The 12454-nt window shown below is 48.7% G+C and overlaps 1 protein-coding gene across 4 annotated transcripts in view; it reads right to left on the reverse strand.

The window, feature by feature from the left end:
* Window positions 1-8747, reverse strand: part of anapc1 (anaphase promoting complex subunit 1) — a 234040-nt gene extending 225293 nt beyond the window's left edge. For 3 of the 4 annotated variants that reach the window (XM_085997868.1, XM_085997869.1, XM_085997866.1), the window contains exons 1-3: window positions 8585-8747; window positions 6786-7022; window positions 5326-5487 (exon numbers count right to left, since the gene is read on the reverse strand). In XM_085997868.1, coding sequence (XP_085853994.1) covers window positions 5326-5487; window positions 6786-6998 — 375 coding nt within the window. In that variant the 5' untranslated portion in view covers window positions 6999-7022; window positions 8585-8747. Of the gene's footprint in view, window positions 1-5325; window positions 5488-6785; window positions 7023-7110; window positions 7480-8584 lie in introns of those variants that run through there. The other variant, XM_085997867.1, reaches the window with a different exon arrangement.
* Window positions 8748-12454: the final 3707 nt, after the last annotated feature.

Here is a 12454-nt window from a genome sequence, read left to right on the forward strand (position 1 = left end):
CACAGTGAGTTCATTAACCATGTAGGGAAGGGTACACTCGCAAAAGTAAACAACTCATAAAATATCAATGTGAATGTAACCGTAATCACACAATGGTTTCATAAACTATATGCGAATGCACCAGTGCATGTATAACAGCATCTTAAAATATGTATGAATTCATGCCTATGACAGCCTCATAAAACATGAATGTATATTCTTGAGACCCCAATAATTAAAACGTGGGAAAGAGCAGCATGTCCGCTGTCTTACTGTGAGCAAGGGCACGGGAGATCCACTAGCAGTATATTGAAAACAGGGCATCAACACTCCAAACAGCACACTCCATATATCAAAACCTGCCGGATGCAATTTTCTGTATCACACTTGATACTGGAGCCAGAATATCTGCAACTTCTCAAGTGGCTTCGCCACAAACCAAGGCAAGGTTCTAATCTGCAGCCTGACCTGTCATCGACCTCAGCATTCATTCATTCAGGGTGAAGCAGATTTACACTGTGCATCCTGAAAGAGGCACATGCCCACACTTTTGCAGCAGAAGAAGTAGTTTGCATTACAGGAAATAATGCTTTTGTCCTTTTAGCACTGCAGGAGATTGGCTATTGCATAATTCTTTCTAAAATATAAAATACATTTTCTTCAAAAACATACTTGTGTTTAAAGCAGAAAACATAGGAACATTAGGAACAGGAGTAGGCCATTCAGCCCCTTGGGGCTGGTCCGCCATTCAACTAGATCACAACTGATCTGTATCTCAACTCCATTTACCTGCTTTTGATCCATATCCCTTGATACCCTTACCCAACAAAAATCTCTCTCAGGCTTGAAAGCTCCAATTATCTGAGTATCGACCGTATTTTGAGGAAGAGTGTTCCAGATTTCTACAACCTTAAACTAAATTGTATACTTTTTTGTCCCGCCTGCCTATATTAGGTTGGAGAATTGCTTGAAAAGCTGGGCAGAGGAAGGGGGTTTGGGGGTTGTTATAAATCTCATCATCATCAAGAAACTACTCATGAAATAACGCTGGACAGCCAGCTGGTGGCGCCGTCCAAGGAGTATAAATACTCGGGCGTGGGTCCAGCTTGCCAGGGACATTTTGTAAGACAAGGAACTAGTGAAGTACAACTAGACCTCCATGTTCTGAAACAAGTTGATTAAAGCCTTGCTTTATGCTCAAACCAAGTGCGTAGTGAGTTTTATTACGTCAGGGGTGAAAAACACCACCTCAGGTTTGAATATTGACAATAATAATCCCACTACACAGGAAGGGTGCAGTGAAAACACTCCAGAAGCATTGGTTTACTTTGTTTTCAAGGCGATGCGTTTGTTCGAGTGTTCCTAACGATCAAGTCCAGACACCTCAAGGGAAGGATGGGAGAAAGTCTGCAGTTTTTGGTCGTGAACTTCTTTTAAATTTGTTTTCAGACTGTGGGTGGCGCTGGCTAGGCCACATTTATTCTCCATCTCTAGCTGTGCTGAGAAGGTGGTTGGAGGCCTTCTTGAACTGTTGCAGTCCTTCTGATGATGGTGCTCCCACGACGGTGTTAGGTAAGGAATTCCAGGATTCCAAGTCCGGGGGGGGGGGGGGGGGGGGAGCGGGATGGGTGCAAACTGGAGTGGAGCTCGGAGGTGCTGCTTTTTTCATGATATTGCTGCTCTTGTCCTTCTCTGACAGGGGAGGGAGCTACTGTTAAGATAAGCTTGCTGAGTTGCATCCTGCAGATAGTACATAATGCAGCTACAGTTTGCCAGTGGGACACATCTTCATGCCAAGATTGCAAACCGATTGAAATGAGTGACTGGGAAATGCCAAAGGTCAATGGAGTAGCAGAAAGGTTACCCGAGTGCTAAAGATGATGGACGACGCAACAAAGGTGTGTCTTGGGACTGAAGGAAAAATATCAGTATGGCTGAAGTGAGCAAAGGAGTCCGTCAAAGTTGTATCTTTTCACCACCTCGTACAATACTGCAATAGGCCGTATAATGAGTGAGGCAAAGGGCCGCAGGGTCAGAGGAGAGGGAGCTGGATGGTGTGAAGGTAGACCAGTACCTGGTGAAGGACCCAGGATATACAGATGAGGCTTCCATTTTCACCCCATTATTGGCTGCCACAATATGATGACTAGGCTGCCAGGTGATGAATGCAAAAAGGAAGGATCAATATACACTCCCCAAAATATGTAAATTATGCCTGGAATACACAGAACTTTCAAAAAGGAATTAGATACATGCTTAAAAAGGAAAATATTTGCAGGGCTTTGGGGAAAGAGCAGAAAGAGTAGAACTAATTGGATTCGTTCTTTCAAAGAGCCGGCACAGGCACGATGGGCCGAATGGCCTCCTTCTGCGCTGTATGATTCTATGAAGAACACAGAGAAAGAAGGTAGGCTGCAGATTCATAGAAAATTACAGCACAGAAGGAGGCCATTCGGCCCGTCGTGCCTGTGCTGGTTCTTTGAAAGAGCCGTCGTACTTAGTCCCACATCCCCGCTTTTGTCCGTAACCCTGTAAGTGCCTCATCCTCAACTACCTGTCCAACTCCCTTTTAAAATTATTTATGGAATCAGCTTCCACCACCTTTTCAGGTAGAGCGTTCCAGATCCCGACAACTCTCTGAGTGAAAAAAGTTCTCCTCATCTCCCCTCTAGATCTTTTTCCAATGATTTTGAATCTATGACCTCTAGTTATTGAGCCACTCGCCAGAGGGAGTATTTTTTCCCTATTTACTCCATCAAAACCTCTCATCATCTTGAAAACCTCTATCCAGTCACCTCTTAACCTTCTCTGTTCCAAGGAGAACAGTCCTAACTTTTCCAACCTCTCCCCATCCCTGGTAACATCCTGGTAAATCTCCTCTGTACCTTTTCTAAGGCCTTTGCATCTTTCCTGAAGTGTGGTGCCCAGAATTGCCCACAATACTCCAGCGGAGGCCTAACCAGTGATTTATAAAGTTCTAGCATGATCTCTTTTTGCCTTTATATTCTATCCTGCTATTCATAAACCCAAATAACCCATGTGCTTTTTGACCACCGTATCAACTTGCCCTGCTATCTTTAAAGATTTGTGTATATGGGCAACAAGGTCTCTCTGCTCATCTACACTTTTCAAAAATGTGCCATTTATATTATACTGTCTTTCCATATTCGGCACCCCAAAGTGCATCATTTCACATTTCTCCACACTGAACTCCATCTGCCGTGCTTCTGCCCATTTCACCATCCTGCCTACGTCAGCCTGAAGTCTACAACTATCCTCATCATAATCTACTACTTTGCCAAGTTTCGTATTGTCTGCAAACTTTATAATGCTGCTCCCTACATCGAGTCTAGGTCATTTATAAATATTACAAAGAGTAATGGACTCAAAACTGACCCTTGGAGACCACCACTGAAAACCAGCTCCCAGTCTGAAAAACATCCATCCACCACCACCCTCTGCGTCCTCTCACTGAGCACAATTTTGTATCCACACCGCCACTTCATTAATTCCAGGGGCTTCTTCTTAATAAGCCTCCCGTGTGGCACTTTTGCCGAATTTGTAGCTTGTGGGGACTGATGGAGCATCTTAGCTACAAGGACAGGTTGGAGAAGCTGGATTTGTTTTCATTAGAGCAAAGGAGGTGGAGGGGTGATTTGATAGAGGTGTACAAGATTACGACGGGTTTGGACAGGCTAGACGGGGAAAGGCTGTTCCCACTAGTTGATGGTACAAGGACAAGGGGGCACAGATTTAAGGTTTTGGGCAAGAGATACAGGGGGAATGTGAGGAAAATCTTTTTTATGTAGCAAGTGGTGATGACCTGGAATTCCCTGCCGACGGAAGTGGTGGAAGCGGAGACACTCAATGTTTTCAAGGGGAGACTGGATAGGCACTTGAGGGAAATAAACTTGCAGGGCTACGGGGATAGAGCGGGGGAATGGGACTGACTGGCTTGCTCTACAGAGAGCCGGCATGGACTCGATGGGCTGAATGGCCTCCTTCTGTGTCGTTATGACTCTATGATGGTAGCTTGTGGGTACCAAGTGTGAGAGATAAGAAGTTTGTTTTTCCCCCCAATTGGAAGTTGCATGCACTGCAAAGAAAGGTCTAAAAGATTTGTGAAGTGTTTGTAAAGGGGATCCCTTCTCGGATAGAGGATATATAAAGCGGACTATATGAAGGTAAGTGTCCAGACACAACTTCTAAATGATGCTGAGAGGTCATTCCTGATTGAAGGCACAGAAGTAGAAGTTGAATGCTTTTGGAAAGGATTGTGCAGACTATCAGCTGAAAGGACAGAATGGCCAACACTGAAGTGGCCTCGGTGCGAACAGGACATATTGTGAATAGAAGCTTGGTGTCCTTGTAATAGGTCTCAGTATGGGGAAAGAAACACATGAAAGGTCAAACCCAAAATGGTGGTGGAACTTTGTACAGGAAGATCTGAATGAGAGCGCCAGCGGGCAAAAGAGCAGCACAGGCTCGGAGAGACCGAGCACGATGGTGGGGTCTTTGGTCAGTGGATTACAATTGCCCAATGTGGGGTAAGGATTCTGAAGGAGGGAGGGACATGTGGAAAGGCGAAGGCCAGGTTAAGGTGTGGTGCTCGAGATCATTCTAAAACTAACTTTTTGTCCCTGTTCACAGCACCCCTATTTGTACAGTACCCATAGCATGTACAGCACAGAAACAGGCCATTCAGCCCAACTGGTTTATGCTGCACACAAGCCTCCTCCTACCAATGTTCCAGGGCCTCAAGAGTGCTGCGCAGCCACATGGTTTAAAGGAAACATTGCCTCCCACCCCTCTTCATCGCCCCCTATCAACATAACATTCTATTCCTTTCTCCCTCGTGTTTACCTAGCTTCCTCTTAAATGCCATTTTGCCATTCGCCACAACTGCTCCTTGTGGTAGCAAGTTCCACATTCTAATGTGTTAATTAAAATCAACTCCAATTCAAACCAGGTATTTGGATCGCTGAATAATGGTTATGCAGGTACAGCAAAACCATATACCCAGGGTACTTCAATAAATGGTGCACGTTTCACACAGGTCCCTTCCCAAACCATGAGTGGCAGCATGCACCGTTTAAAACAAGAACATTTCAGGAAAATGAGCAGAAACAGAATGTTGTTCACGCAATCCCAGTTATACAAAGCGAAGCTACTGAAACACTTTTCGCAAAACATTTCAAAACTACAAATGGGCAGGAGCTTGCTTGTAAACGACAGCGTGCGGGGATGTGGCCAATCCCGGTGTGACCAGGGAGCAAACACAAATTCAAAAGAACGGTTATATTAGGTGGGTTTATGTAAAGTAAATGTGGTAAGTCAGCATCTTGCCTGCAGGACGGGGCTGTCCACTGTGAATGCCTTATAAACTGAAGAGGCGTGGCTTTTACTGCCTCTGCTCCAGATGACCATGTTGCCAGCCACATACAGCTCTTCATCGTAGTCCAGCTCTTCACCAATGTCACAAGAGCCTTTCCTTAGATGCCAGCTCTCCTGCAACAAGACAGGTTACATCAGCCTTCCTCATACTCGCACCAAAAGGCAATTTTGCCCTTGGAGCACCATGGAATAGCATTTCAAAATCAAACTGGTAATGCTATGAATTAGATAGTCATTTGGTTCTACAGGTGTCTCCAATTCGACTTCAAGAGGATTTTTAAAATTTGAATGACTGTATTAAATATAGATATATTAGCAAGAGGTTTTAATACTGGATTAAAGACTTTCTACCAGCTTTTCGGTTGGTTCAGTGAGTTTATCCAGCAGTAGCTGAGACATAAAGAGCAGGAAAGACACACATTAAACAAAAAAAGCCGATATATATAGCTCTATATGTTCTGTAAATTTACAAACTTATCAAATACCAAAATATGCTAAACACAAGCATTATACCAGTTCTTATTTTATTTATTTTCAACGGCCTTTCAGCTTAAAGAGGGATCAGCTAAATAAAAACACTACATGGGTGAAATTGGTCCACGCTAATCCTTTTTGCTTTCAATGCTAACTCTACATTTATGCCCCTTGTTACTGGTTCACTAATCACTAGAAATATTTTTCACTATTTACCCTCTTATTTGAATCCTTTTTTTTTTTTTTAGCTCCTCCCCTCAGCCTTTCCTGCTCCAGGGAATACATCCAGAGTTTTTTCGAAGTCTCTCACTGATATCATTCTAGTGAATCTACAGTGTACCTTTACAATGTCAGCTGTGGCTCAGTGGGCAGCACCCTCGCCTCGGAGTCAGAAGGTTGTGGGTTCACAGTCCCACTCCAGAGACTTGAGCACAAAATCTAGGCTGACACTCCAGTGCAGTACTGAGGAAGTGCTGCACTGTCGGAGGAGCCATCTTTCAGATGAGATGTTAAACCAAGGCCCTCGCAGGTGGACATAAAAGATCCCCTGGCACTATTTCTTAGAAGAGCAGGGGAGTTCTCCCGGTGCCTTGGCCAGTATTTATCCTTCAACCAACTTCACTAAAACAGTCACTATTATCTGCCATTAATGTGGGAGCTTGCTGTGTGCAAATCGGCTGCCACGATTAATACATTACAACGTTGGCTGTAATGCGATTTAGGACATTCGGAGGTTGTGAAAGGTGCTGTAGAAATCCAAGTTCTTTCTTTTTCTTTCCAATATCCTTTCTATAATCCCAAAACCTGCACTCACTACTCCAACTGTGACTAAACCAATGACTTATACATCCCTATAATGTACCAAGTTGCAGAATACCAGGAACATGAGGGGCTCTAATTTAGGGTCAACTCATAATAATAGGCTTCCAATCCTGTACCTTTTGCTTCTCATGGATTGTAACTTCCCTCAGTGATCCCACCAATCCCGCATCGCCATCAGAGGACCACAGTTCTGAAGCAGGCTGCAGCTGCCGAAGCTGAAGATTCGTGGCATTAGGGTGGCGCCTGCAGTGGTCACGGCCAAAAGGAACAAACTCCTGCATTTCCCCTGCTGCGATCATCGTTACCCTCTCTTCATAGACGTTCGACATGGGTTCCAGATATCAGCATTATTTCTGCTTGAAGAAAGGCAGTTATTTACAAAGACCTAAGATTCAAAGTATGCTCTCTGCAGGCATCAAACTAGCTCAGTGGATCACACACCTGCTGAAAGGCTGTGGGTTCAAGACCCACACCAGGTACCGAGCGAACAATCTCGGATGATGCTCCAGTATAACACTGGGGGAGTGCTGCATCGTCAGATGCCTTCCTGCGGATGAGACATGAAATCGGGGCCTCTACTGCGTGTTCAGGTGGGCAGTAAAGATGTTCCAGATACATTCAAAGAGCATCGAGGAGATGCCCTGGCCAGCATTCCTCCTTCAAAAATCAAATATTAAATACCAGCAAAAACACATATCAACTGCTCACTCGTCTCATTGCTGCTAGAGAGAGGGTACTGGAAGCAGAATGGCTGCTGCATTTTACCTAGCCTTAAAACTGGGGATGGAGGCGATGGACGGAGAGGAAGGGGAGGGAGGTGAGGGGTGGATGGGGTGATGGGAGGGATGGAGGGAGGGGGTGAACGCGGTGATGGAGGGAGGGGGTGAAAGCGGGGAGGGAGGGGGTGAATGCGGGGAGGGAGGGGGTGAATGCGGGGAGGGAGGGGGTGAATGCGGGGAGGGAGGGGGTGAATGCGGGGAGGGAGGGGGTGAATGCGGGGAGGGAGGGGGTGAATGCGGGGAGGGAGGGGGTGAATGCGGGGAGGGAGGGGGTGAATGCGGGGAGGGAGGGGGTGAATGCGGGGAGGGAGGGGGTGAATGCGGGGAGGGAGGGGGTGAATGCGGGGAGGGAGGGGGTGAATGCGGGGAGGGAGGGGGTGAATGCGGGGAGGGAGGGGGTGAATGCGGGGAGGGAGGGGGTGAATGCGGGGAGGGAGGGGGTGAATGCGGGGAGGGAGGGGGTGAATGCGGGGAGGGAGGGGGTGAATGCGGGGAGGGGGGGGTGAATGCGGGGAGGGGGGGGTGAATGCGGTGAGGGGGGGTGAATGCGGTGGGGAGGGAGGGGGGGAGAGAGGGGGGGAGAGGGAGGGGGGGAGAGAGGGGGGGAGAGGGAGGGGGGGAGAGAGGGGGGGAGAGGGAGGGGGGGGAGAGAGAGAGGGGGGGAGAGGGAGGGGGGGGAGAGGGAGGGGGGGGAGAGGGAGGGGGGGAGGTGAGGGAGGGGGAGGTGAGGGAGGGGGGGAGGTGAGGGAGGGGGGGTGAGGGAGGGGGGGTGAGGGAGGGGGGAGGGGGTGGGGGAGGGGGTGAATGCGGTGATGGAGGGATGGAGGGATGGGGTGAATGTGGGGAGGGATGGGGTGAATGTGGTGATGGAGGGAGGGAGGGATGGGGTGAATGTGGTGATGGAGGGAGGGACAGGGTGAATGTGGTGATGGAGGGAGGGTTGGGGTGGGGTGAATGTGGTGATGGAGGGAGGGAGGGAGGGAGGGATGGGGTGAATGTGGTGAGGGAGGGAGGGATGGGGTGAATGTGGTGAGGGAGGGAGGGAGGGATGGGGTGAATGTGGTGATGGAGTGAGGGAGGGATGCGGCCGGTGGGCTCCGACAATCAATATTATTATAAAAGGCGATCAAACGAACCTGTTAAAATAACAAGTGAAACTTCCAATAACTGTTTCTCTGCGACCTTCCGCTGCTGAAATTCTAAATCCGGGGAGTTTATTTTCTGCTCCGAATCCGCGCCAGGAGTAAAATTCACTCAAGATCCGAATTTGCCGTTTCAGATGGGCGCCGCCATCTTGGAATCCCATCAGTCACCGCGCGGAGTGAGCGCATGCGTAGTCGGGTCTCTGGCTCGCTCCAATAGAGAGAGAGCGCCCCCTCCTGGCCAGAGGAGAAAATGAAGAAATGCAGTTTGTCTTTCCTTCCCATTTCTTTCACAGATTTGTAAATCAGAATCCCAGTGGTCAGTGTTAAGGGTTTGGAAAAATAATGAGCTGCAAAGTCAGCAGAGAATTGGTACTAAAAACAGAAAATGCTGGAAATACTCAGCAGGTCAGGCAGCATCTGTGGAGAGAGAAACAGAGTTAACGTTTCAGGCTGACAACCCTGCGTCAGAACTGGAAAAAGCTGGAGATGGAACAGGTTTTTAAGCAAGTGTAGGGGCAGGGAAAGGGGGGGGGGAGGAAAGAACAAAAGGGGACAGTCTGTGATAGGATGGAAGGCAGGAGAAGTTACGAGACAAAAGGGATGATGGTGCAAGGCAAAAGGAGATGGTAATGGGACAAGTTAAGAAACAAAAGATGACTCTAGATGAAGTGGCAGGATGATCAACAGCTGCCATGTGAGAGAGAAAATAAAGATGGGGCAGAGGTTATGATCTGAAATTGTTGAACTCGATGTTGAGTCCAGAAGGCTGTAAAGTGCCCAATCGAAAGATGAGGTGCTGTTCCTCGAGCTTGCGTTGAGCTTCATTGGAACAGTGAACGAGGCCAAGGACGGTGAGGTCTGAGTGGGAGTGGAGCGGAGAATTAAAGTGACAGGCGACTGGAAACTTGGGGTCACCCTTACGGACTGAACGGAGAATTGGTACTAATTCTGAAGCCAATTTTTTAAAAGCCCCCCAACTGTGCCCACATTTCCTTATAGAGTAGGCGAGGCCATGTGTTTGTTAGTTTCAACGTTTTATTAACCAAATACATGTTAAACTTACAGGAGTTGCAGGAGCCAGAGCTTAGAGCTCCACGAGTCAGCAGCCCAACCTAGACACGAGAGAGAAACACGAGAGAGAGAGAGCCACGTGTGAGACACGTGATGGCAACGCAGACGTCACTCACGTACAGCATACGAGCGGTGTCTGTTTGTGATGGTGTGTTTTGTTTTGGTTAAATTTCAGAGTTCCTCTATTTTGAAGAGGAGCAGGGGAATTCTCCCTGGTATTTGGGCCAATATTTATCCCTCAACCAACATCACTAAAACAGATTATCAGGTCATTATCACATTGCTGTTTGTGGGAGCTTGCTGTGCACAAATTGGCTGCCGCGTTTTCCACATTACGACAGTGACTACACTTCAAAAAGAAATTACATCATTGGCTGTAAAGCACTTTGGGACGTTCTGAGGTCGTGAAAGGCGCTATAGAAATGCAAGTCTTTCTTTTCAATTGAGCTGAAGGCTTGTGCTGTCTTTCAGATTGGTGTCTGAATACCAGGGGGGAAAAATTGCATTGATTTGCGCCTCCCATTAGCGCCCTAAGAGGGTGCTAACGGGGCGCAAAGCACCTAGCGCCTGGGCGCGGCGCCGCTAATGCCGCCTTGCGAAACTCAGCGGGAGGTTTGCGGCGGCAGTAACCGCTATCGCCCCGCGACGCTGCGCCTCCGGCGATGACGTCATCGGCGTGCGCATCGCCCTGCTCGCGCCCCGGCCGCGATCTTCGGTAGCGCCCCCTAACTTACCGCCGGACGCTATGTCCGACAGGGTCAAGGGGCCTACCTGCGGCCGGGGCGGCGCAAATTAAAGGGGAGGTGCCGGGCGGCCATTTTTGTTGCTGGCCACCTGCCAGCATCTGCCCCCGTTGCTGTTCCCAGCCTTCTGAGCAGCCCCCCCCCCCCACCCCGCTGCGGGGTGCCAGCTGCGCTCCGTGAGCCCAGCACTTCTCTTGAGTGCCGGGTTTTTTTGCCAGCACTCCAATACCTGGTGGCCCAGCTGGGCCCCGGGTCGCGCTACGCTAGGGCCCTCCCCTTTAATAAGGGTAGGAAGGCCTGCAGTACTGTGGCGCTGTGGCACGTAGCTCCGCGATATTCACTTGCAGCGCCCCAAGAGGGAGGCGAGGCACTTCCAGTAGCGCTAACCAGTGAATTTCGGGCGCGGGGGCGCTAACTTTTTCAGGGCGCTAAAAGTAGCGCCCCGGTGAAGTTAGCGCCCCAAAGGGGGCGCGACCCAATTTTGCCCCCCCCAGGAGTTTCTGGTGTTGTGGGTGTTGTCGCTTGGTTTGGTGACTGTTTAAAGTTCAGAGGACCGCTGGGGACCTGCGTTTCAGAAGCATCCTCAATCTCAGGAGTGTTGCTTACCGGCGGCTCATCAGCACAAGTCAACTGATGGCAATTCCCGCGGTATGATGAGTCTCTAACTTGCACGTCGTAGCTTCGAGGACCCACCACACTGGTGCAAGTAGCAGCACTCCATGCACTTTGGCCAGGGAGTTTCATCCGCACTGTATCACCAGGGTGTATTGCTTGAAGTGCTTTAGCATGCACGTTGTCGCAACGCTGCTGACATTGCTTCATGCCGACAAACGTACGAGTGTCTTCCTCAATCGAATATCGATGCTGTAGGAGTGCTCCGGCTATAGGAAGTAGTGTTTTGCACCTATGACCCAGGGCTTGTGCCTACACCTGCACTCGGCGTGTTGCAACAGTCTAATAGAGCTAAGAACTCTGATTGACCGGACTCTGCATTTCGTAAAGAGTCGTTTGACGGTCTTCACAGCAATCTCGGCTTTGCCATTGGACTGCGGGTGGTGAGGTGATGACATCACGTGCTTAAATCCCCATGTCTTGGCAAATACTGCAAGTTCTGCTGCTACAAATTGGGGACCGTTATCCGTTGCTAGGATATTTGGTAGTCCAAATCTCGCAAACATTTCCTTGCGTTCTCTCAGAGCACTGCGTGTAGTAACTGAAGTGAGGCTAGCTACTTCGATAAAGGTACTGTAGTAATCACACACGACGAGCAGGGTGCGGCCATGTAGCTCACAAAGGGCAGCCCCGACCTTCGACCAAGGCCTAGCCCCAATCTCGTGCTGTCGTAGTGCCTCCTTATTTGGAGAACTGTGATGTGCCAAACAGATATCACACTTCGCAATGTATTGTTTCAGCTCTGTTGACATCCTGGGCCAAGAGAGGCTATCGAGACTCTAAGGATACAACCTTCTGTGCCGATGTGCATTGAATGTGCGACTGACATTAGTTCCTTGCGTAGTGCAGCTGTCCCTTGAATATCAATTCACCTTGGACTGTTAGTTCGTCTCGAAAGTCTAACTCGGGGTGGAGACAATTAGGTACCTCTGACTCGATCCCAGGCCAAACTTGCCTAATGATAACCCACAGTTTCTTCTGAAGCAGGTCATCTGCTGCAGCATGATTGAGTTGTTTCCAGTGTGAGTCTCCAACTGTGAGTGTCCAATCACTGGCGTTAGCTTCTGGCAGGTATGCTCTGCTAAGTGTATCATCTTCTCCCCTTTCTTATATGAAACTTTGGGACTGTATGGAGTCTTAATAGCATTCTTTGAAGTCTCTTAGGCGCATTGTTTAGTGGCTTGAGCACTATTGATTCCAGCAGACAGTGATCCATTTCAACATTCACCACGTCCCGTAGGCTGCAAATTAATGATGAGCAAATACAATCGCTAGAAGTTCTTTCTCAATCTGTGCGTACCTCGTCTCTGCTGGCGTTAACTGTGCGTACCTCGTCTCTGCTGGCGTTAACTGTGCGTACCTCGTCTCTGCTGGC

The sequence above is a fragment of the Somniosus microcephalus genome, chromosome 9, assembly GCF_052327205.1.
Source record: "Somniosus microcephalus isolate GS21.2 chromosome 9, FLI_Smic_1.0, whole genome shotgun sequence".
In the NCBI taxonomy this organism is placed as follows: Eukaryota; Metazoa; Chordata; class Chondrichthyes; order Squaliformes; family Somniosidae; genus Somniosus; species Somniosus microcephalus.